The sequence below is a fragment of the Misgurnus anguillicaudatus genome, chromosome 10, assembly GCF_027580225.2.
Source record: "Misgurnus anguillicaudatus chromosome 10, ASM2758022v2, whole genome shotgun sequence".
NCBI classification, from domain to species: Eukaryota; Metazoa; Chordata; class Actinopteri; order Cypriniformes; family Cobitidae; genus Misgurnus; species Misgurnus anguillicaudatus.
The window spans coordinates 35,744,564-35,771,553 of record NC_073346.2 but is presented as its reverse complement, the minus strand read 5'-3'; the positions used below and the strand labels follow the sequence as shown (position 1 = coordinate 35,771,553).

At 37.8% G+C, this 26,990-nt stretch overlaps 1 protein-coding gene across 13 annotated transcripts in view; it reads right to left on the bottom strand.

Annotated features, from left to right (window-relative positions):
- syngap1b (synaptic Ras GTPase activating protein 1b) overlaps positions 1 to 26,990 on the bottom strand; it is a 198,908-nt gene that overhangs the window by 17,554 nt on the left and 154,364 nt on the right. For 9 of the 13 annotated variants that reach the window (XM_055211184.2, XM_055211194.2, XM_055211188.2 and 6 more), the window contains 7 exons: positions 26,346 to 26,551; positions 26,062 to 26,275; positions 21,576 to 22,136; positions 20,813 to 21,250; positions 16,161 to 16,337; positions 8,366 to 8,577; positions 1,236 to 1,308 (listed from right to left, as the gene is read on the bottom strand). In XM_055211184.2, coding sequence (XP_055067159.1) covers positions 1,236 to 1,308; positions 8,366 to 8,577; positions 16,161 to 16,337; positions 20,813 to 21,250; positions 21,576 to 22,136; positions 26,062 to 26,275; positions 26,346 to 26,551 — 1,881 coding nt within the window. Of the gene's footprint in view, positions 1 to 1,235; positions 1,309 to 5,393; positions 6,428 to 8,365; positions 8,578 to 16,160; positions 16,338 to 20,812; positions 21,251 to 21,575; positions 22,137 to 26,061; positions 26,276 to 26,345; positions 26,552 to 26,990 lie in introns of those variants that run through there. The other 4 variants (XM_055211185.2, XM_055211186.2, XM_055211196.2 and 1 more) reach the window with 4 other exon arrangements.

The following is a 26,990-nucleotide window of genomic DNA, read 5'->3' as shown; positions in this document are numbered from 1 at the left end:
ATGATTCTGACTAACTAGCAATTAGTTAGGGCTAATCAGTCTTATTATTTGGATTTAAATTAGACCAATCTACCTTTCTATGTAACATACTTAAAACAGTTATGATCAGTCTTGAAGAAAAATATTCATGACTTACTTTTAAGACTAGTCTTAAAGTTTTATGCAACCGGCCACTGATCACACTGTCGGGGCTTATTTCTGCAATAACATCCGGCTGCCTATACATTATCCCTTACATGTATGAGGTTCTGTCCACCAGGCCACTTTTATATTCCAGAGCTAAAATCTGCCTTTTAACTCACTCTTACCTGTTGTAAGAAATCTAACTTTGATTTGAGATCTGACTAGATTATTGGGTGCGTGTATGCACGAACATGTTACTGGCCTCTATGAGATTTGAGAATTTGGTGTTTGTTGTAACATGCAGCGATGCACCATTCAGCCTTATGCTTTTAAGAAATAAAAGCATTAAAACAAAGCAAACAATGGCATGTGGCAAGGAAACATGGAGCCATTCTGTTGGAGATACTTAAGTTTCATAAGCTTAAGCACGTTTTTCTCTACCAGAGGGAAAGTGAAGTTGCTCATTTCAATCAAGCCTCCAACATTTCCGTCTCTTCAGTCAGATTTCTAAATTTTAGAGTTTTAAACAGCTATGAAATGAAATAATATACAAGTATATTCTACTATTTTAGATTTTTCTCTTGCATACCCCTTATTCAGTCCGTCGCCATGTTAACTCCAAACCGAGGCTGTGAGGAATGGACGTGCAGAACTTTGTCCTGTGGAGATTTGTAAAACAGCATCCTGGTACAAAACAATAAGTTTAAAGTGCATGCTCTGGATGTCCATCCCTCACAGCCACGTCTTGGAATCAACATGGCGGCAGACTGAAAAGGCGTATGGGCAAAAAGACCCTAACCAAGAGATTTAGACAAAAGTTCAGCAAGGTCTTATTATACCTAGATTTGACAGATTAATCTGAGATTCATCAATTTTATGAGCAAACTCGAGCTATTGTTCCTCTAGTGGAGAAAATCTTCCAGCATTGGTCCCTCCAAATAATAATAAAAATAAAATCTGAGTGCTGTTCTACAGAAAAACAATCAATCAGTTCTTTAAAGCATTCAGACACGCAAAGCAAAACCAACCAATACGTACACAGACAGACAGACAAACGATAGACACAACTGGTCATAGTAAAGGAGATATTCAGAGGAAATGACAACACAGACCTGGTCTGGAAAAATCCTGGGTTTGTGCTCAGGTACCACCCCTACTCTCAACTCATCTTCCACAGCCATGAGCCTTCATAAAGACAAGCGACAAAACAGAGAGACAATATTAGTTAGACACACAGTGTTCATCATTTCAAAAACGCTTGGAAGCGTATCACAGTACGGTCACATAAATGACAGTATTCCAACATCCCAAGGGAATACGGCAGCTAATAAATGAAAATGGGGCATATTGAAAAGCTTGTAATGATGTTTGACGTCGGCCGCTGTGACTGGCAGCTTATTTCCCAATTACATGCCGCCAGCCCACATCAAAGTGATGCTTTACTTGAAGACATGAAAAAAAGGAAGTTCTTATCTCCATGTGAAATTGTCCCCACCTTTTGGATATCAGATCAGACATGATGTTTTGTACTACGACACAAGCAGTTACCATTGAAGTGCTTTAATGGGTCTTATACTGGCGCAGCCCTTTTTGAATGGGGGGTGAAAAGGTGATGTACACCTTTAAATTAATATAATTTTTTTTAAAGCCTAATCTTTAATCTAGTTTTAAAGAAGACACTTTAAAGTTTTTCACGGAAGTCTCTGGAGGTGAAAATAATAAATAAAATGTTAAATCAGTTTACATTTATTGTAATAAATGAAAATAATGGACACTTTAAAATCTCTAAAGGTGAAAATATTTTTTTTAACAGTTTACATTTATTGTAATAAATAAAAATAATGCAATAAATTATATAATTATCACAAAAATTAGATTTGTGTTGCACTTTTAGTAGTTTTACCAACAACGGCCACTAGGTGTCAACGTTTGCTGCATGCTCTTGTCACAAATTAATAAATTACTGTCACTGGATTATTATTACTGCAAAAAGGTTTTGAAATATGACTACTACATTCTTAGACCTTTCCAACGATATATAGGTTGTCATGAAAGATGTAAAATAAACTCACGTACCCAGATCAAGGGACAGCGCCAGTTAATGGGTTTTAATATGGTATTGAATCATTATATTCTAGTGTTTGGCTTCATGTTGATTTCTTTTGGCAACATGACTGTAGACATAAGCAAGGACATGGCATGTACATAAAACACATACAGTAGCATGTGGGAATCACACAATGATGACAAATGATATTGTCTTGTTTCAATATGAAAGATTTTATTTATAAATGAAACACACAGGAGCTGCGGGTTATGAAAGTGCATTGAAATGAGACGTTAAAAATTATGACTTATTACAGTATAACCTTTTGTAATCTTTAGTTTATGTAAATAATGAATTGCACAGTTCAGGTTTAAAACAATATAATCAGATATTTTATTCCATTGATACGGTACATGTTGATTGTACAAATCCAGAAGTAAAAACAAAAACGAACAGAAATCAATTTTGTTGCTGTGATGTTTGACACTGAGACTTCAAAAATGAGAGAAGCAAACCATTTAATTGCAGGTAAGATAAAACAGTGACAACATTGTGATAGTTTATTAAGAAAGGTGATGAGGTGAGACAGTCAGGGGAGAAGATATAGAGGAAAGTAAACTTTCATTAATGGCTACAGTAAACAACATACTTAATGCACAGTTTCGCTACAAGAGTTAAATATATATATATAATCTGATATACATACAGTATATATGAATATATAATCTGCTCTATATTCCTAGATAAATATCTTTAAAACAATATGTGAATTTATAGGGAAGCAAAATATTTTTTGACAAGATCAAATGCTCATACAGCAACATCACAAACATTTTCAGCATTTCCGTGCAAACATCGCTTATTCTTCAAATCGTAATTACACTTGAAATGAGATATCTAAGATTCAATTTCAAACCTTAATGAATTAATTCAAAGATCTATAATTCATATCTCTATGTTTATTTCACAAAGAGCACCATAAGATATTATAGTAAGTAGTCATAACGTGCCTTATCAACTCATGTTTAATGTTTTATACTGTACATTGTACTGTAACAAATACCAAAACACAGTGTTATTTATTTTTTAAATAACATATTAATGTATGGTTATATGTCACAAAATACATAAATGTTTTAATAAAGTAAATGAAGCCTAATTTGTATCCTTGATGTTTACATTTTGATTTATTAGCAAATCTCATTAATTTAATCAGTGATTTATTTAGTAATGAAAATACAATTTATGAAAATAATCCTGCCAGCACACAATGATTTTTGTAAAAATGAAATCAACTAATGCTAAAAACTAGGCTACTGCAGTACAAACGTACAATTTAAATACTTATTTTGCATTACAATATTGAGAACGGGGGCAAAAATTGCATTTTATTATCATGTAATAATGTCACACCTCAACTAGGTTTCATTGCCTTCATTAAAAATGTAATTTCTTTATCCTTTTTTTGTGGGAGGGGGGTGTGTGTTAAATTTAATATGTTCTTGACAGGCTTTGTAAAGATTTTCAAGCTGTCACTGGGGCAGTACCCTTTAAAAAGCCCCCAATATGTAACATTTAGGTACGGATATGTATACATTTGGTACCATACTGTATGTACCTTTGAGGTATAATAATAAGTTTTTTTTTAATGTACAAGGATGCATATCTGTATCTGAACCCCTTAAATGTCTTCTTTTATTGCATGTTTCACATTGAATGCAACTGATTTTCCAGCAATGTGCACTTAAAATCTATGGATGTGACAACGGGTGGGATGAGATCGCTGTTCTTGTTGTAGCACATAGAGATATGATGAAACATGAACACCAGAAATATGATCTAATTTAAAGTGCACGACACTTTCACCACACATGTTATAGGACACAGTGAAAGATGTGTAGGATTAAACAGATACACAAGCTCTGGAAAACATAATTCCACCCTTCCAAAATCAGCTGATTTGGTTTGTTTAGATGTGCTGCTACGATTTATTTAGGCTTTTTGGGAAAAAAAGTGTCTTTCAAGACAGACAGGGAAAGGCAGAGAAAGGCTTGTTTTGGAAGAACATAATTAAAGGGATAGTTCACCCAAAACCGTTTACTCACTCTCATGTTGTTACAAACCTGTATAAATGTCTTTGTTCTTATGAACACAAAGGAAGATATTTTAAGGAATGTTTGTAAGCAAACCGATCAGAAGCCCCATTGACTTCCATTGTATTCTTTTTACTACTATGGAAGTCACTGGCAGAATTTTCAATTTTGTGTGAACTATCCCTTTAATGCAACACTGATATTTGCTTCTTAAAAACAGAAAAAGTCTATCATTATACAGTATATTTGCCCTCATGTCATGTGCATTAGAAAGTTGAAGCAGTACAAGTAACATGCTTCCATACAAAGTAATAATGCAATGATATTATTTCTGTTGGGAAAAGACATTGCATATCATTATGATTATTATTTGTAGCAAAAACAATTAAATAATGACAGCAATTTCTGTTGGACAAACTATTGCATTGTTGTAAAAGACATGCAAAGTAGGGATGCTCCGATTGATTGGCTGTAGACGGGTCGATCACAGCATTAAATGACTCGATCGGTAAATATGCTGATCTCATGAACCGATATTTCTATTACTTTTGTCATCATAGGGCACCTAAACGCGTCTGCAATTGGAGACCATTTTTATTCGTTGTTCATGTACGACCTGCAAATCTGGATTTCTCCATCGGCTTTTACCGGTCCTAACATCCAGCACGATGCGTCTTCACATCTCCATCAAACAGCGTATACAACAAACAGCGGGGAAAATAAGTATTTGACACATCAGCATTTTTATCAGTAAGGGGATTTCTAAGTGGACTATTGACACAAAATTTCCACTATATGTAGCCATCAAGCCAAATATTGAATTCATACAATGAAATCAGAACATTTAAGTATACAAGTTGAGTCATAATAAATAAAGTGAAATGACACAGGGAATAAGTATTGAACACATGAAGAGAACAAAGTGCAAAATGGCATAGAAAGCCAGGAGATCACCTGAAATCTGTCAGTATTGAGAAAGAAACCCTGCCCCCCATCAGTGTGTCCAGTACTCATTCCCTGTGTCATTTCACTTCATTTATTATGACTCAACTTGTATACTTAAATGTTCTGATTTCTTTGTATGAATTCAATATTTGGCTTGATGGCTACACCCGGTGGAAATTGTGTGTCAATAGCCCACTTAGAATTTACCCCATTTAATGCTATGATTCAACACGAGAACAAAGCAAAGATCTATCTCACGTCTTAAAGCTGCATTATCCTAATTCATCTCTAGAGACTGTGAAGTGTTTTATTTTCAATACTTGTAACAGACAATCTGTATATTCTAATAATCAAGGACTTTGCTGCCGTACCATGGCTGCAGCAGGCGCAATGATATTACGCAGCGTCCGAAAATAGTCCCCTTGGTTTTGAGCGCGATGCTAATGGTCTAATCGGATTTAATGGATTATGCTAAACTATGCTAAAAATGGCACCGCCAGACCCAGAAATCGGCTGAATGGATTCCAAAACAGTAAAAATCAAGTGTTTAACTCTAGGGGAGCTGGAAAATGAGCCTATTAAAAAAAAGTGGAGTGTCCCTTTAAAACAATACTATAGGCTACCTAATTACTGCAAGTAATATAATAAAGGCAAAATCTGTGGTATTACTTTATGTAAAAAAAAAGGTTTAACAGTTACAGTCCTCAAATATCTTACATACAGTATAAGCTTGAAGAATGAGTATCATGCATTGGTATCGGCCATTTATGACGACAAGAAATCGGTACGTTGCAAAAATCCTAATCGGAGCACCCCTAATGCAAAGTGCGCAAAAAACTCTTTAACTATTTATAAAGGAATTTATGAAGACTTTAACACTTTCAGGTGGTTTCCCGGACAGGGATTAGCTTAAGACAAGATATGGCAGTGGAAGTTGGTTTCAGTCTGGACAACTCGTACATTTATTTTAGTCTAGGACGAGTCTAATCCCTATCCGAGAAATTGCACCTTTGTCACGTTTTTTTTAAAGGCGACAAATCTATACGACAACAAACTATCGCCCATTTACAAACATTCATCTGGAATACAGTTTGTGCTTATACACGGCGAGGAAGAACACACTTGATGATTTTTATATATATTTTTTATACGAGTAAAAACCCAGGTGTCCCTTCACGGCAACTGGACATCTGAATGTCTTCACTCCATGTCTTCATTCCTAAAATTGGATTGAAATAGCAACATACTCTGTGACACAAAATATGCTGTATGTGCTGCATTACAGGAAGTTACATCATTATTTTCTCCAACCAAATAGGCATACTGGAAGATGGGTCATTTAGACTAATCCTATTTAGGAAGCCAAAATAACATGACATCAAAATGACAAACCAAAAACCGCAAGACAACACACAAATGTCCATGTTATAATATTGAGATGTTCATGTCTAAACAACTGCGAAACTGGGAAAATATTACATTTACAGAAGTAATTCACACACTATCAAAACGAATCGCCCTACTATATATAGAATAGAGGAGAGCAGGGCACAACCTAAAACTTTAAGATTAAAGGATTAGTCCATTTTCTTAAAAAAAATCCAGATAATTTACTCACCACCATGTCATCCAAAATGCCGATGCCCTTCTTTGTTCAGTCGAGAAGAAACCATGTTCCTTGAGGAAAACATTCCAGGATTTCTCTCACCCCAATGTACTTTAATGGACCCCAACACGTAACAGCCCCAATGCAGTTTAAAACTGCAGTTTCAAAGGACTCCAAACAATCCCAAACGAGGCACAAGGGTCCCATCCAGCGAAACAATTGTCATCTTTGGCAAGAAAAATATGCACTTTTAAACCACAACTTCTCGCTTATCTCTGTTCCTGTGACGCCAGCGCGACCTCACGCAATGCGTCATCACGTCAAGCGGTCACGGATGAAGTATGCGAAACTCCGCCCCAGTGTTTACAAGTGTGGAGAAAGAGGCCGGTTTCGATGTTGTTGTATGTCGAATGATACTAATTAATGTTTTTGTGTCAGTTTATTGCTTAAAATGGTCAGTAAATGTGCGCTTCAAATATGTAACACGTGACCTTTCCACGGCATTACGCAATTACTTGAGGTCACGCTGGCTTGTCACACAGCCAGAGGAAGAAGAGAAGTTATGGTTTAAAAGTGCATATTTTTTATTTTTCTTGCCAAAAATGACAATTGTTTCGCTACATAAGACCCTTATGCTGTTAAGTGTTGGGGTCCATTAAAGTCCATTAAAATGAGAAAAATCCTGGAATGTTTTCCTCAAAAAACAAAATTTCTTCTCGACTGAACAAAGAAAGACATCAACATTTTGGATGACATGGTGGTGAGTAAATTATCTGGATTTTTTTTAAAGAAAATTGACCAATCCTTTAAGACGATATAAGGTTGGATTTGGTGACTGACTTACAAACTCAACTAGGAAATAACATATATGTGTGGTTTCCCGGACAGAGCTTATCCAAGTCCCAGACTAAAATTCCTGTTTGAGCTTCTTAAACTCATAGGGAATAAGTTTTTTCATGCAAATGTTTTCTCTTAATTGACGAGATCACTCGTCAGTGGCGGGTAAAGAGTTAATGTCTTTGTGTCAGTTTATTGTTTAAAATTGTCCCAATTTTCGCTACATAAGACCCTTATGCTGTTTTTTATTTTTCTTGCCAAAAATGACAATTGTTTCGCTACATAAGACCCTTATGCTGTTAAGTGTTGGGGTACCTTAAAATCCATTAAAATGAGAAACATCCTGGAATGTTTTCCTCAAAAAGCATAATTTCTTCTCGACTGAACAAAGAAAGACACCAACATCCCGGACGACATGGTGGCGAGCAAACCATCTGGATCTTTCTCAAAGAAAACTGACTAATCCTTTAAGACGATATAAGGTTGGATTTGGTGACTGACTTACAAACCCAACTAGGAAATAACATATAGGTGCGGCTTCCCGGACAGAGCTTATAGTCAGTTAATCTCAGAGATGTCCCACTAACATCTGTAGTATCCAAACACTTCTCATCTAATCATAAAGCCAAATGAATTTAAAAATAACCTATTTAACTTCACCAAATGACGTGTGAGCGTGTGACCGCTGTTTCACCAACTTCCTTCTGGCATTACCTGTCAATAATTCCTTTAATCTGGGTGTCTTTCTCCATCTGCTGATGTCTCAAGCGTCTCTCACTGTCCTCCAGGCGGCTCTGATACTGCAGCAGGATCTTATTGGTCTGCTGTTCCTGAGATAACAGCCTCCTCTCGTACTCCTCCAGCTTACGGTGTGACATCATCAAACGCTCCTTCAGCGAATTGATCTCCTCCTCGTACTCTCGCACCTGCGACCACAAAACAGAGAAGAGGACACCGTTTTGAAATGTCTTTTTGTGTGATCTAAAACTAATGCAAGATCTAGATATATATAAGACTACATTGCTTATTTGTTTTTGGTGAAAGTAAGGCATACGATGAACTGATAAATTAAATTTCGAATGCTCCGCAAGATGCTTTACATTGATGCCTAAGGATGCAACTCAGGTTTTGAAACAGAGCCCATGCTATACCCTCATATCATCTTTTAGGAATCATAAAGGGATAGATCATTTAGTTACCCTTACGTGGTTCATAACGTAAAATGTTAAATACATTTCTTTGTTCCGATGAACACAAATGAAGATATTTAGAAAAATGTTATTAACAGATCTGAGGCACCATTCACTTCTATAGTATTATTTTTTCTACTCTGCTCTGCTTGGTTACAAACATTATTCAAAATATCTTCCTTTGAATCCCAACCTAGGCATAAGGGTCTCATCTAGCAAAACGATCGTCACCCCCCCCCCCCCCAAAGAAAGGACTTTTAAACCACAACTTCTCATTTTGCACTGCCTTGCATTACGTAATTATGCTGAAAGGTTACGCGTTGCATATGTGAAATGCACAATTTGGGACAATTTTAAACAATAAACTGACACAAAGACATTAACTCTTTACCCGCCACTGACGAGTTATCTCGTCAATTAAGAGAAAACATTTGCATGAAAAAAACGTGTTCCCTATGCGTTTTATTGCTATCTGTAATACCACGATTATCTACTAGATGGCGCACTTACCCAATTCATAAAAAACTGAAGCAAAAAATATGTATTAACTCTTTCGCCGCCAGCGTTTTTTTCAAAAAAGTTGCCAGCCAGCGCCAGCATTTTTCATGATTTTCACAAAAGTTTAATGCCTTCCAGAAAATGATCTTCTTTAAATATATAAACATACGATATACCAAATGAAAGAACAGACCCTCTGCTTTCAAACAAAAAAAAAACATCCTACCTTCAGTAGTTCTTTTGTAATCAGCTTTTGAATATGGGTAGGTTTCTGCAAAAACACCACATTTTGAGCAAAAAGCAGAGATAATTCCATTTTTGTGACGGACTTTTCATAGAGATCCCATTCAGAGCGATCTTTAAAACACACATGGACATGTAGCCATAGTGCAATACTTCCAGGTTTAAAAAGTTGCGGAAGGGCACCACCTGGTGGATAATAGCGGTATTACGGAAAGACGGAAATACTCGTCATTGGCAGGGAAGCGTTTTCTCTTGATTGACGAGATATCTCGTCAATGGCGGCGAAAGAGTTAATTTTACACTTTGTGTATGTTTTGATGATCGTTCTGATTCTGATCTCTAACAAAATTTCTTTACAAAAATGCAATTATTTCAGCTTTTTGCAAAAAAAATTTTTTTTGAAGAAGCCTACCCATATTTAAGAGTTTTTAAGCAGAGAAATAAAAAGGCTGGCGGGAAATGAGTTCATTAGTATCATTCCACATACAACAACACACTTGGAAACACTGGAGCGGTAATTTCGACATGATTACGTAATACTTAAGGCCACACTTGCGAGTTACTGCAAGATGAGAAGTTGTGGTTTAAAAGTGCTTTGTTTCGGCCGAAAATGACAATTGTTTCGCTAGATAAGACTCTTATGCCTTGATTGTTTATAAACATCTTGGATGACATGTGGGTGAGTAAATTGTCAGAAATTTTTTTTTTATGAAAGTGGAATATTCCTTTAAAGATGCTAATATTAAAGGTATAGCGGAGGATTTTCTCGAATTTTAGAAAAGAACCGCCTTCTCCACTTTTTAAAAAAATGCAATTGCGCAACACTCCTGATTGACAACTAGGAGGACCAATAGTCTTGATGATCAAACCGGAAAATGAAAATCCTCCGCAATACCTTTAATGGCAGATATTGAAGATGGAAAAACACTGTCCAGAACTTTCACTCATGCATATCAAGAGAGAATGAAAAGAAGTTCTTCTAAGTCGTCTACATAAACTTCCAGAAGGTCAAGTACGACTGGGACGAACTGACCAGAAGCTCACGCTGTTCTCTGTTTATTTCCAAGACCTGTTCTCATTTAATATTTAAAAAAATGCACAAGTGAGGCTGTCAGCACCATCTGTTGCTGGGGTGAAAGAGTCGACGTGCATTTTCTTGACACGTGCATTATGCCCCAAGGTGTTTACTGAGAGATACGGGTTCACTCGGTCAACCGACGGTCTAAATTTATTCTGTTACCCTAAAGTATACCCATCAGCACTTAAAGGAACAGTTCAACTTAAAGGGGACATTTCACAAGACTTTTTTAAGATGTCAAATAAATCTTTGGTGTCCCCAGAGTACGTATGTGAAGTTCTAGCTCATATAGATCATTTATTAAAATTGCCACTTTGTAGGTGTGAGCAAAAATGTGCTGTTTTGGGTGTCTCCTTTAAAATGCAAATGAGCTGATCTCTGCAATAAATGGGACTGTCATGGTTGGATAGTGCAGATTAAATTATCCCCTTCTGACATCACAAACGGAGCCAAATTTCAATGACATATGTTTTCACATGCTTGCAGAGAATGGTTTACCAAAACTAAGCCACTGGGTTGATCTCTTTCACATTTACTAGGTTTATAGAAGCACTGGAGACCCAATTATAGCACTTAAACATGGAAAAATTCAGAATTTCATGAAATGTCCCCTTTAATATGAAAATTTCTCATTATCCAAACCCATACGTAGTTTTGTTTTTGTAACACAAAACACTTTCATGCAACTCTTTTACTACAACACAAAGTAGCATGAAAGTACACAGTAAAGATGAACCGATATATCGGCCAATAATCCTATCAGTTAATAAAAGCAATTTTTTTCACACAATTGGTATGATAGTTTAAAAACAGCCGATATATCCGGTTAATCGGGGGAAAAAAAACGAAAATGCAATCATTTTTATCTCTTTGTATAGAAAATGTAAAGAAATGCCGCTAGTTTAATGTTCAATATTAAATGTAATCATTATTATTTAGTTAACGCAAGTTAATATAATCACCAAACTATTGGCATCGGTATCAGAATAATCTGCTATTGGTGGAAAAAATTTATATCGGTTTATCTCTACTATAAAGTATATTATACGAGTATATATAGCAGGGGTCTCCAACCTTTTTATGAGCAAGGGCTACCACACGGGATAAAACAATCTGGAGGGCTACTTTTTGATATAGTCTACTTAAAACTTTTTGTTTTACTTGTTTATTTTATTTGACTTGTTTATATGTTTTAGTATTGTTTAAAATTTTAACATACGTAAACCAAGCCAAGCTAATATAAAAAAATATGTAATGAATAAATATTACAGTTGAGACTATTAATAGAATGTGCTTTGGCGGGCACCTCACAGACTCTGTGCGGGCTACCTAGTGCCCGCGGGCACCACGTTGGTGACCCCTGATATATAGTATATCATTTACTATAGTTTAATAGTACATATACTGTACATGGCCGTAGCCAGGGTTTGAAAATTACCGAGGTCCATGGGGTGTTAAGAGTTAACAAATGCTATCCCAGGTTAAAAAAGTGCACTTAAATAAAATACACTTTAAGTACACTTAGTAAATGTAATATTTTCGTGCACTCATTTTGTGGCTTATATATCACATTTGTTTTTGGTACTTTTTAAAATTAAGTGAAGAACATCTAAGTGTTATTTTGAGACATCATTTATTTCAATAAAAATCTAGCTGGTTACTGGTATTCTTACTTTTTCAGGTAAACTGAAGTACTGATCAAGTACAACTTTACTTTTAATAAGTATATTTGTAGCATAACTTTACATAACTTACAAATGAACTTGCATGTATTTAAGTGGTTTAAGTACATTGAAGCATACTTTATTTTTACCTGGGATCTAAAATATTCTGTCTTAACCTTTTTACACTTTGGGTACACACTCTGTTTTGGGGGATGGACTGGGACTGCTGGATTATTTTTACTTTTTCATGCAACAATGTTTATTTTTGTAATCATTTTAATAAGCAATATTATAAAACGTTACAAGATTTTAAACAAGAACTTCTTTCGTGCTCTTATTGTTTTCAGCATGAGTTTGTTAAAGGTTAACTTCTAAATTAAATGAAATAACAGAATTCTTAATGCTTATGTTTTGTTGAGATTAGCTTTACCGTTTTACGCTACGTGTTTTAACATATTTGGCATATTTTATTTAAACCCAATTCTTCTACATCTTTGTACAAGAGTAATTTTCAATTGTCTGTTTTTCAATAGTGTTGTTGATACTCTTACAGACACAATTATGATGATTGCTTACCGAATGTAGTATCAGCAATAACCTGCTCGCGCTGAATATTTGATAACTTTCAGTTTCCATGTTGCCAGATATTAGTACGAAAAACAAGCAAAAATTAAAACTGCAAGCAGTGATGGAAGGGCCCTCGCACTCATGTGCACCGCCACTCTATGGCCTTAGTAAAGCAATAAACCAGGGGGATTGAAATTTCCGTGGATAAATATAGGTGGATATTCAAAGGAACTTTGAAGTGCCACTACTCCTTTATGCAGCAGGTGGCGCTATGATTGTAATTGATTGTTGTAACATTGATGTGTTGAGGCCAGGACCCTTGTCAAACGTATGATGTCTGTGACAGGTCAGACATTGCATGTCTGAGTAACAACAGCTTTCTCATGGCGAAAAATCAAACTTTGACAGGCCACAACGGACACGCCCCTTTAACGAAATGTCAAGATCTTCACAATTTATCATTGTGAAGTCCCTAAGTTCAGACTGACCAAATATGATGATGATCTGAATACATTTCAATGAGCAGTAAATCACAGTGTAAAACATGTCATTTCCTGCTTCCAGCAGGTGGCGCTATAACTTTTACTGAATATTGCCATGTTGATGTGTTCAGGACAGGACAATTATCAAACTTGTGAAGCGTGGGTCAGATTGGACATTTTAAACCTGAGTTAGAACAACTTCCTGTTTCATTGAGAAACACAGAAATTTGGCAAGCCGCCACATACACACCCTCCATTGAAACGTCAAGATCTCCGCAATTTAGCATTGCAAAGCCCTTTAGATGACACTCACCAAATATGATGATTATCTGATTAAATTTATAGGAGGAGTTTGTTAAAATACGAAGGCCAGAAATGGCAAAATTTGCACTCAAATTACAGAGAAAATTAAAAATGGCTGACTTCCTGTGGGGTTTAGAGCTTTGCTCCAAGAGACTTTTTTGTAGGTCTTGGGGTGATACATGATCCTACCACATTTCGTATCTGTGCGATTAACGTAGCGGGGGGGCTGCTCTATTGAATTTTTGTAGGTGGCGCTATAGAGCCACTTTAACACCCCAAGTTCTGAAGCCTATATCACATGAAAATATTTGCCACTTTTGACACGTGTGCAATGTTTCATGACTTTTTGAGCTCGTTTAGGCTGTCGAAAAGGGGATTCATTTAGCGATACTTTGCGAGGCCGCAACGGACACGCCCTTTAACAAAAAATCAAGGTCGATGCTATTTATCATCACACAAGGTCTTGAGATTAGACTAATGAAATATGATGTTGATATGGTTAAATCTCTAAGAGCAGTGAGTCACAGCATAAAAGGTGGTATTTCCTGCTGCCTCTAGGTGGCGCTATGACTGATACTGAATTATGCCATGTTGATGTGTTCAGGCCGCGACCCTTATGAAACGTGTGAAGTTGGGGGCAGATCGGACTATGTATGTCTGAATTACAACAGCTTCCTGTTTCATGGCGAAATATCACACTTTGCCAGGCTGCCACGGACACGCCCTTCAACGAAAAGTCAAGATCTTCGCAATTTATCACGGCAAAGGGCTTAACATCAGTCTGACCAAATATGATGATGATTTGATTAAATCTCTAAGAGCAGTAAATCACAGCGTAAAACATGGTATTTCCTCCTACCTCTAGGTGGCGCTATGAGTGAAGTTGAATATTGGCATTGAAATGTGTTCAGGCCAAGACACTTATCAAACGTATGAAGCGTGGGGCAGATTGGACATTGTATGCCTGAGTTAGAGCCACTTCCTGTTTCATGGCGAAAATGCAGAAATTTGTCAGGCCGCCACGGACAAACCCTCTGACGAAAAGCCAAGATCTCCGCAATTTAACATCGCAAAGGCCTTTAGATGAGATTGACCAAATATGACGATGATCGGATTAAATCTGTAGGAGGAGTTCGTTAAAGTATGAAGCCTGGAAATGACCAAATTTGCACAAAAATCAAGGCAAAAATTCAAAATGGCGGACTTCCTGTTGGGTTTAGAGCTTCGCTCCAAGAGACTTTTTTGTAGGTCTTGGGGTGATAGATGATCCTACCAAATTTCGTATCTGTACGTTTTTCGTAGCGGGGGGGCTGTTCTCTTGAAATTTTGCAGGTGGCGCTATCGAGCCATTTCTACACGCCCACTTTTGGCGCCTATACCACATGTAAATTTTCGCCACTTCTGACATGTGTGCAAAATTTCATGAGTTTTCGAGCATGTTTCGCCCCTCAAAAATGCGATTCACTTTGGAGAAGAAGAAGAATAAATAATAATAATAATAATAATAATAATAATAATAATAATAAACCGAGCAAAAACAATAGGGTCCTCGCACCCCGGTGTGCTCGGGCCCTAATAATTGGCCTTAAAAAACAAAGTTCATCCAAACCTTGTATTTCATAAATAAATCAGAGAAATCGCTAATACTAACCTAACAATCACTGTCTAGATAATGTCAAAGTGTCACATTTATTGCTAAAACACTACGTCTAAACAGGATTTTTAACAATGGGATCTGGCAACACAGCAAATTCTGTACCTGCGCTGTCGCAGCTTAAGCCAATCTTCGTCATTTTACACTAAACTATACAGTAAAGTGTCCAAACTTAATTATATATGCGGATTCGTTTTGAAATACGAATGAGTCATTCAGAGAAATTCAATGTTTTTTATATGAAAAAAATTACCGAGGTCCGGACCTCTGTGACCTCATAGCTAGCTACAGCCATGATACTGTAGGAGCGGTTTCCCGGACAGGGCTTAGACAAGTCCTAGACTAAATTGCATGTCTAAACTGCTTTAATTTCAAAACACATTGTACTGACATATCTTAACATATATCAGTATCATTGTTTTGTCTCAAGATGCACACCAGTATTTTTTTGTAATGTTTGTTTGTAGAAACTACTTAAATGTCCTAATTTAACTAAGTCCTGGATTAATCTAAACCCTGTCTGGGAAACCGCCCCATTGTGTGGTATATAATAGACAGTAGTATTTATAGTAGTACTGCAAGCTCCAAAAATAACACAAAACACCTTAAGGATTGAACATAATGCTACTGTATGCCTTTTTTAGGTGTTTTTAATATATGTTTGCGTTTTATTGGGGCTTACTGAAGTACTCTAGAAACAAACTGTGACATTGTGTGTTCCACTAAAAAGACATTACACTGCATCTATAAATCATAGGCTATGAATAACATAAACCTTTTGGGAAACAAATGTTTAAGCACATATACTGTAGTCTAACAAAGTAACACACCCTGTCCAGACGAGACTCGTCCATGCTCTTGGAGTATTCCTTCAGCTTGAACTCTTCTCTGTCGATGCGAGAACTCTCGATGTCAGCAGAAAGATGGGGCATGTTGGACACCCAAGCGACCGTTCGTTCAGAGGCAGGGGTCGCGGGGTTGAGTGTAGATGGAGATTGTGAAGAACCCTGAGGAGGAAATGAAAAAGATGACGTATGAAAAAAGGGCTACTTTTTTAATATTTCATATTTTTTGCAGAAGAAGCTGTCCATACACAAAAATTTACACGCATCACATTTAACTCTTTTGCTGCCATTGACGAGATCTCTATGAAAAGTCCGTCACAAAAATGGAATTATCTCTGTTTTTTGCTGAAAATGTGGTATTTTTGCAGAAACCTACCCATATTCAAGAACTACTGAAGGTAGGATAAAACTTTTTTTTGTTTGAAAGCAGAGGGTCTGTTCTTTCGTTTGCTATATTGTATGTTTATATATTTAAAGAAGAAAATTTTTTGGAAGGCATTAAACTTTTGTGAAAATCATGAAAAACGCTGGCGCTGGCTGGCAACTTTTTTTAAAAACGCTGGTGGCGAAAGAGTTAAAGGAATATTCCATTTTCTTAAAAGAAAAATCCAGATAATTTACTCACCACCATGTCATCCAAAATGTTGATGTCTTTCTTTGTTCAGTCGAGAAGAAATTATGTTTTTTGAGGAAAAACATTGCAGGATTTTTCTCATTTTAATGGACTTTAATAGACACCAACAATTAATACTTAACTCAACACTTAACAGTTTTTTACAACGGAGTTTCAAAGGACTATAAACGATCCCAAACGAGGCATAAGGGTCTTATCTAGCAAAACCATTGTCATTTTTGACAAGAAAAATAACAAATATACATTTTTAAAGCACAACCTCTCGGCTAGATCTGGTCGTGATGCGCCAGGTGACCCCACGCAATACATCATGACGTCAAGAGGTCACAGAGGACGAACGCGAAACTCCGCCCCAGTGTTTACAAGTGTGTTGAAAGAGGACCGTTCCTACGTTGTTGTATGTGGAATGATACTAATTAATGTCTTTGTGTCGGTGTATTGTTTACAATGGTCCGCAAATGTGCGTTTTATATATGTAACACGTGACCTCCCTACATCACTACGCATTTGCGTTAGGTCGCGCTGGACCGAACCTATACGAGGAGTTGTGGTTTGGAAGTGCATATTTGTTGTTTTTGTTGTCAAAAATGACAATCATTTCGCTAGATAAGACCTTTATGCCTCGTTTGGGATCGTTTATAGTCCTTTGAAACTCAGTTGAAAAAACTGTTAAGTGTTGAGTGTTAATTGTTGTTGTTTATTAAAGTCCATTCAAATTAGAAAAATCCTGCAATGTTTTCCTCAAAAAACATAATTTCTTCTCGACTGAACAAAGAAAGACATCAACATTTTGGATGACATGGTGGTGAGTAAATTATCTGGATTTTTCTTTTAAGAAAATGGAATATTAATGGAAAGACTTAATAAAGGTGATTGTAACATCTTAAAGGCGGAGTCCACGATGTTTGAAAAATGCTTTGGAAAAGGAGACGGGCCGACTACCAAAACACACTTATAGCCAATCAGCAGTAAGGAGCGTGTCTACTAACCGACATCCTTGCCAGGTTGCGTATGTGTGAGGCGGGTCTATCAACCGAAGGTCCAGATTCTATTGGGGTAGGGGCGTGTTTGTTTAGGTGATTTCAAATATCACTATTGGCTTTCAAACATCGTGGACTCCGCCTTTAAATAAGGCTTTGATACGCATTTTTAACGTAGTAGAAAATACAGAGATATTCATCGTATGCCATTATCAACACCACAACAAAATGACCGAGTTACGAATTTAGGTCAGTATCGCCCTGCCCTACTCTTAAACCTTACAGTTAAATAAAGTAAAACTTAAAAGCATAGTTCACTGTCTGTCAATATTTATTCACCCACATATTTGTTTAAAATGTGCATGTGACACTTCTGTGAAAGAAGATATTTAAAAAACTAGTCTCAGTGGTTTTGTATCCATACCGTAGAAGTCAATGGGTGACACCGTCGTTTGGTTTACAATAGGTACGTTAACATGCAACCAAATAATCAGTTTGTAATCATATTGATGGCTTAATCGGATTGAAAAGCCTTCATGTAAACGCCGTAATCAATACAACTGAGGTCGATCGGATTCAAATTTCAATCGTAATGAAAGGGGTGGTGTAGTCTGATCTGTGATCCAATCATCAGAAGAAAAGTACGTATAAATGTGTGAATCGTAGTATTTTCTCAATCGTATGCAAAAATACCTTGTGCACATGTGCAGAATTGTGCTTAAGTTTACGTCTTATATTTACCTCTTATTTACGTATCACATGATTCTTGTCACAGAATCATACAATAGCAAGGCAATAGCAACGCGCATTATTAACTCTTTCCCCGCCATTGACGAGTTAAGTCATGAATTAAGAGAAAACGCTTCCTTGCCAATGACGAGTTTTTCCGGCAATCCGTATTTCCGCTATTATCCACCAGGTGGCGCTCTTACACGACTTATAAAATTCAGAAGTATCGCCTTAGGGGAAAAAGTTTAAACTCTGTGTATGTTTTGAGGATGGCTCTGAATCTGATCTCTAACAAAAGTCCTTAACAAAAATGCAATTATCTCAGCTTTTTGCTTAATATGTGGTATTTTTTAAAAAACTACCCAGAGAGGTGATAAAAGAGAACAAATGAAGGTTGGATTAAACCTTTTTTTTGGGGGGGGGGGGGGGTCTGTTCTTTCATTTGATATATTGTATGTTTATATATTTAAAGAAGAACATTTTCTGGAAGGCAATAAACGTTTGGGAACATCATAAAAAATGCTGGTGCTGGCTGGCAACCTTTTTTTTTAAACGCTGGTGGGGAAGTTTATGTCTTTTATAACATTACATAAAGCAATAAAAAACGTTGTGCCTTTCGAAAAGTGTTTTTTCTTTGATAATATTTAAAAACTTCTCAAAAATAACTTTCTCCAACTCAACTTTGTACATTTATAAAGAGATAAAGAGATGCTGTATGCTGTGTTGCCAAGTCCTCTGCTTTATTGTGGACTTTAGATTTTGGCTACTTGGTTGTTTTTTCTGCGGGTTAAAGATGAAAGGATTTTGCTTAATAGTTGTTGGTATTTGGGCTGTAAATAGACATTGGGATGGTTTTGGGATAGTTTTAAATGTCCATTGGGATGGTTTTGATATGCAAATCAGGCAACCTTTTGGCATTTTGGCAACAGAAGTGGTGTTATTCCCCATTGGTTCTAACGTGTTAGCAACTCAGAACGTTTATTTAACTAGTTTAGTTTCCAAGCATCAAAATGTCTGGTTGTTGCGTTTGGTTCCACTAATATAATATACTAATATACGTATATATGTATCTGGCCACTTTATATTTGGCCATATGCTAACGTCTTCTATCCACTCTATTATATTACGCGGAAAAAGTCAACTTTTAAAATAACTTTCTCTGTCTGTGTTGCTTCACTGCCGATTCTTGCCATACTTCCATTGCCAAAATGTTACCAAAAGAAAATATTAAATATTTCAAAATAAAAAAAGTAAGAAGGTCTTACAGATTGGGAATGACATGAAGATGAGTAAATTATAAAAACACTTTTCTGAGTGTAATAGTTCTTACTATCTATTACATGTATAACTGTGGGTTTACACCAAACGTGAAGCGTGCAATCGAGTTGAATATTTTCAACTTGGGCGAAGACGCGTTTGAGGCGAATAGCGCGTGTTTTCATGGCAAAAGCGCCGCCCATATCGCGTCATTCCCATTTCCCCACGCGAGGACGCGTCTGATCGCATCTTTGCATTGACTTTGTATGTAATCTACTCACGCAAATCGTTGAACTCGCATCTGGTGTAAACCAACAGTTAGAAGTGTTATTATTTGTGTTACCATCAGACACATGAAACTTACACACAGTAAATGATTCATTACACGCTATTAGAATAAAATGTTCAAAAAATGGTCTTCTGCTCTCACTCAGGCTGAACCCTTTCGAAAAGTACATCTTTGGACCTAAATAGTTCATTTTAGTACCTCAGATGTACATATTGCCACCAAATGTATACATATCAGTACCTAAGGGTCCTTTTTAACTCTTTCCCCGCCAATGACAAGTTATCTCGTCAATCTGCAATACCGCTATTATCCACCAGGTGGCAACTTGCGCAACTTATAAAATCTGAATGTATCGCCCTAGGGCAAACAGCTGTATGTCCGGTTACGACAGTTTTGAGGATCGCTCTGCATTTGATCTATATCAAAATTCATTTACAAAACTGGAATCATCTCAGCTTTTTGCTCAAATTTGGTGTTTTTGAAGAAACCTACCCATATTTGAGAGGTGATATAAAAAGAGAACTGGTGAAGGTGGGATGAAACGTTTTTTTTTTTTTAAAGCAGAGGGTCTGTTCTTTCATTTAATATATTGTATGTTTATATATTTAAAGAAGAACACTTTTGTTGGGAGGCATTAAACTTTTGTGAAAATCATGAAAAATGCTGACGGGGAAAGAGTTAAAGGGTACAGCGCCCCAGTGACAGCTTGGGACCATTTTTTGACCTTTTTTTTTGAAAATTCACTCACCTGTTTGCTCACTGTGGGCTTGAGGAGATTCTGTTGTTGAACCTGTTGCCGTTCCTGATGTGATTTGGATTGTTGTGTAGACTGTGGTGTTCCACCTTGAGAGCCCTGTGACCCCTGGCTCTCCCTGGTGGAGCTCTGCTGATGGGGTAGGCCAGGAGGCGTGCTGTCTTTGACGGAGAGCTGCTGCCGGGGCCCCTGCTGCCGGCCCCCGAAACCGGACTCCGGGGACTGCAGCAGGTTCCCGCTCTGCGGCCTGGTTTTGGCTGCGGGTGCGGCGGCAGAGCTCACGGAAAGCTGATGCGAGGGTTGAGATTTCATTCGCTGCGTGGGAGGAGCCATGGATGTCTGACGGACGGGCTGAACGGTGGTGGGAGGCGTGGCAAGCGACGAGTGAGATGTGCCGGTCTGTGATGTCATGCCCGTCATCTGCTGCTGATCCTGATCACGACACACAGGCTTACATTACAACAACCGTCTCACTGCCACTGGCGTATGATACGAATATCTCATTTGAAATCGCCATTACAAACGGTAAGACGGTCACGGGATGTTTACAACAAAAGTCAGAACTAAACCTTCTATGATGTTAACACTTTAAGTAGGACTCTGTATCTTTTGGATTGCATCTAAACATGGTCCAAAACAGAGATAAAGTACATTCAATTCACTGGATTATCTCAAATTATTGCTTACATTCGCATTTGTATAGACATAAAGAGGACGCCGAACTTCTCAAAAGCCAACGAAGAGATCAAGCAAATACCTGCAAGTGCATTGGGACCTGCCGTCGCCCGTAGTCGCTCTGATTATGTCGGGTGTAGTCGTCACTGTAGCTGTGTGAGTGAATGATGCTCGGCTGACCCAGGTGAGGTCCAGGTCTGAGGGTGGAGAGGTCCTCGCTCCGGGAGAAGCCGCCGTGGGCGAACTGTGGCATGTAAGCGGGGTGAGAGGGGTCCGGTTCAGGGGACAGCAGCAGAGGAGGCGGCGGCTGAGCTCGACTGTGCTGGTGATGAAGCTGCGGCCCGTCTGCGGCGAGGTGGAACAGGGGGTTCTGGAAGGAGAGGGGGTAGCGGAGAGCGGCGGCCTGCTGTTGCTGCTGCAGCGAATCGCTGGTGGTTCCCATCTGGCTCAATCGGAGTCCCCCGGACATACTGGAGCCACCGGACCCGGCCGACATCCTCCCTCCGGCGCGCAGCTGACCTCCGAGACCTCCTCCCAAACCCGCGAGCCCAGCGTAGCTGCCGAGGCCGGCAATCGAGGCCTGGGAAGAGTTGAGCATGTCCCCCATAGACTGCAGGTTAGAGACGCTGTTCATTCTTGAGTCCTGGAGGTCCATCATAGAAACGTTTTCATTAACATCTAGACTCTAGGGGGAGAGCGCTGCAGCTACCTGCCGTTCGCAGCGGTCGTGGGGCGGTACGCACGTGAATAGACAGCATTTATGTGTTTATTAATGTGAGATTTAAATAAATGATTCACCCGAAAAGCAAAATTCGGTTTTAAACCTGTATGCTGGTGTAAATTGTTATGCATAGATCTTTTCTATACAACAGTTTTTAGTGCCCACCTCTGCCATGGTGAAAAAACCATAGACTGTAAAAATGTGAACGTAGTGTGTCTGTGGCGTCTCCTATAGGTTTGTGAAGAGCTTTTTTGAAGCCAATAGTTGGGGGGGCTTCCCGTCGCCATCTACACATCGCGGATAACCGAAAATGGGTAAAGAGGTGGGACGTAGTAAAACTGAGGTGGCTGGTTGCTGAAACCATGCACGACTAGCTCAACTTTAGTGACAACAGTGGCTGTTCAACCATCACTCAAGTGGCTACGCCCTTAATTATGCAAAACTTTCAATTAAATTAAATTCAATTTTATTTATTTTAGCGCATTTCACAATTGTTAGCAGCTTTACATTAATAGGTGTAGGAAAAGCATAGAAAAGTGAGCATAGTAATAATGTAACGTATACGGTAAAGTAGTAAGTTAAGCCAAATGTAGCGGACTCTCCAGGGGATGAAAAAACCCCCACCTAGTCCAGAGGGAAAACTCCTAGGAGGAGAAAAACCCCTGAGATATATATATATATATATACTATCGGGGTATATGAACGGGTAAGCATATTCAATTAATTCCGCCGGTGGTCGTTGGTCAGCCATCGGTCAGTATTTCAGGCTTAATATAATTTAAACGGATGAGTTACAAAAATATTCACCCCCTCACAGTTGTCATGTAGGGCAAAATAAGCTATTTAGACCAAAAACTATTTTTGTACCACATTGTAAACATTATTTTCTGCTGTAAAGTTGGGCATTTTAACATTGGGGGTCTATGGGGATTGACTCCCTTTTGGAGCCTCTAGTGGCCAGTCGATGAATTGCAGTTTAAGTCACTTCCGCTTTGGCTTCATCAGAAAGATTGAAAGGTTGCCCTCTAACTCATTAAAGCAACATAAAATTTGTCCTTGTATAGTTCACCCAAAAATAAACTTTCAGCCATACATTGTCTAAGTTATATTAACGGGATTCTTCACCCAAAAATGAAAAATCTGTCATAATTTCCTCACTCTCATGTTGTTACAAACCTGTGTCAATTTCTTTGTTCTGATGAATACGAAGGAAGATATTTTAAGGAATGTTTGTAACCAAACCGATCATCAGCCCCATTCACTTCGATAGCAGGAAAAAGAATAGCATGGAGGCTCATGAACGATTTGGTTACAAACTTTTCTCAAAATATCTTCATTCATGTTCATCGAAACAAATAAATTTATACCGGTTTGAAACAACATGAGAATGAGTAAATGATGACAAAATTTTCATTTTTGGGTGAAATATCCCTTTAAATAATATCCTGGGTCTTTTCAGCTTTATAATGGTGCCCCATTATTAAAGGATAGTGCTCCATTTTCATTAATACACCAAAGGTGCAGCAATGTTTTGTTAACACTTTACAATAAGGTTAGTTAACCACATTAGTTAACATAAACCAATAATGAACTGCACTTATACAGCATTTATTCATCTTTGTTAATGTTAATTTCAGCCATTACTAATACTTTATTAAAATCCTGTTAACATTAGTTTATGCACTGTGTATAAACTGAAATAAACAAACAAGAAATAGCTTTATTTCTATTAACTAACATTAACAAAGATCAATAAATACTGCAACAAATGTATTGCTCATGGTTTGTTTATGTTAGTTAATACATGAACTAATGTGTACCTAATGAACCTTATTGTAAAGTATTACCAATGTTTTTTAAGGAAATATATTTCAAACTATGTACAAACTACGGCTGTACACGTATTCACGAGTGAGTAAAAGTCAGGCATAAGGCCAAAAGCCCATCGCTTCATATTAGAAGACAATTTCTGTCAATTTTTATGTTTGTTAAGTTCATAACTTTTTTAAGTTACGTTTTTGGGCCATGTTTGCCTTTATTATATAGATGGAGAGAAGAGAACAGGGTAGATATATGGGTACGGGATCGGCAAAGAGCTTCAAGCCGTAATTCGAACTCGGGTCACCGAAAGTTTGTCTGGACCATATGTCGGAGCACTGCCGACTACACCATTGGCTCCGACACTTTAGAAGACATTTAATAACCGTATGGACTAGTTTTTGATGAATGTATGTGCTTTTTGGAGCTTTAAAAAGGGGGCACTATCCAGTGCCATTATAAAGCTGAAAAGAGACAGGACATTATTTAACATAACTCTGAAATAAGAAAGTCATAAACACCTTAACACCTAGAATGGTTTCAGGGTGAGTAAAACATTGGCTAATTATCATTTGGGGTGAACCATCCCTTAAGGACTTATATTTAAATGTCATACAATTGTCTTCTGTCCAAAATTTAAAGGATTAGTCAATTTTCTTTAAAAAAAATCCATATAATTTAATCACCACCATGTCATCCAAAATGTTGATGTCTTTCTTTGTTCAGTCGAGAAGAAATTATGTTTTTTGAGGAAAACATTCCAGGATTTTTCTCATTTTAAAGGACTTTAATGGACCCCAACACGTAACAGGTTTAATGCAGTTTAAAATTGCAGTTTCAAAGGACTCTAAACAATCCCAAACGAGGCATAAGGGTCCTATCTAGCGAAACGACCGTCACCCTTGACAAGAAAAACAAAAAATATGCACTTTTAAACCACAACCTCTCGTCTAACTCCGGTCCTGTGATGCGCCAGCATGACCTCACGTAATTGTGTAATGCCGTGAAAAGGTCACGTGTTACATATGTGAAATGCACATTTGCGGACCATTTTGAACAATAAACTGACACAAAGACATTAATTAGTATCATTTGACATACAACAACGTCGGAACGGTCCTCTTTCTCCACACTGGGGCGTAGTTTCGCATACATCCTCCGTGACCTCTTGACGTGATGACGTATTACGTGTCGTGCTGGAATGTCACAGACCGGAGAAAGACGAGAAGTTGTGGTTTAAAAGTGCATATTTTTTATTTTTCTTGCCAAAAATGACTATCGTTTCGCTAGATAAGACCCTTATGCCTCGTTTGAGATCATTTAGAGTCCTTTGAAACGCCAATTTTAAACTGCATTAAAACTGTTACATGTTGGTGTCCATTAAAATTAGAAAAATCCTGGAATGTTTTCTTCAAAAAACATAATTTCTTCTAGACTGAACAAATAAAGACATTAATATTTTGAAAGACATGGTGGTGAGTAAACTATATTGACCCCTTTTTAATGAAAATTGACCAATACTTTAAGTATGAACTGTATAGTGTGTCTATTTTTATGTAAAATTATTTTTTCAGCTATCAAAAAAAGTTTAATGGGGTGGCCACTAAAAACGTTGTGCAGAAAACATCTGTACAGCACACAGATTTAAAACGACATGAATGTGTCTCTGAATTTTCCATTTTGGGTGAATCATTGCTTTAATGTTTGTATGTGAACCCCAAATGGTGATGCAAGATTAACTCTCTTTCGTATGTATTGTCAGCACCCACATCATCCTGCAGCCCTCTTTCGCCATGCTTGTGTGGTATTTGACCATGCAGTAAGCAGGTTCTTCTCCCCCGGGATCAAAGCGAACACACAGACCCTCAGCAAAGCTGGCGAAACGTGTGCTAGGGAGCGAGCTGTTATTCAAATGAGAATTCGGACCAAACACACTGACCACAGTCATGAAAGAATCTCTTCAATTAAAGGGGCTAATATTGAAGCAAAAACCTCCACCTAAACATAACCGTTTCTCTCTGGGACTTACCTTTGGGTCTGGATCAGTAATATCAGAACTGCTAGTACAGTACGCGGGACTAGACCGGGCCAACGGGGGGCGGGCGACATAGAAAACATCTTTCGATGAGGCTCTGTGAGGATGATCTCGATCCGCGAACCCCCCCATTCCAGGCCGAGATGGGGGAGCTCCGCCGCTGGACATGGCAGAGGTTGGAGAGGGCAAGCGAGTGATGTCTATCGAACTGCAGTAGGAAAATCTCATTATTAGACTGTGTAAAATATCTATAAGCATATAAAGACACAAAACGCTACCTGTTGAGGTCTCTCATCATGAGGTTCTGAAACTCAGACGAGACGCCTCGGTTAAAGCTGGGCCTGGAGAGCAATCTATCCGTCTGTCTCTCTGGAGGCTGTCTGTCTGTCGGATGGCTGGGCTGCCTCTGGAGATGAGGGTTACGGAGCGCCATGCTGATGTCATTTAGTAGGCGTGGCAATGGTCCAAGTTTGATGATAGCATCCTTTTGGAAAATGTAAGTTTATAGAGAGAGAGAAAGCAAGAGACCAAACTGATGACCAATCAAAAATAAGTATATTAATATTAATAATGGGCCTCATTTACTATGCATGCATACACCTGTACTGTATCAGGGGAAGAGACTTACATTTACATTCATGCATTTGGCAGATGCTTTTGCAGTGCATTAAAGGTTTACATTTATTAGGACGTATTGAACCGTATATGACCTTTGCGCCATCAACTGAACTGAATATCCATTTTGGTGTAAAAAGATAAAAAACTATTTCTGTACACTTCAGGCGTAGCTACGTTATTCAACAAAAATACTTTTTTTGTGAATCCTCCAGTAAACAAGCAGTACTGTATGTGAGACCCTACACATGGAGTTTAAAGGGGACATTTCATGAAAATCTGAAATATTCCATGTTTAAATGCTATAT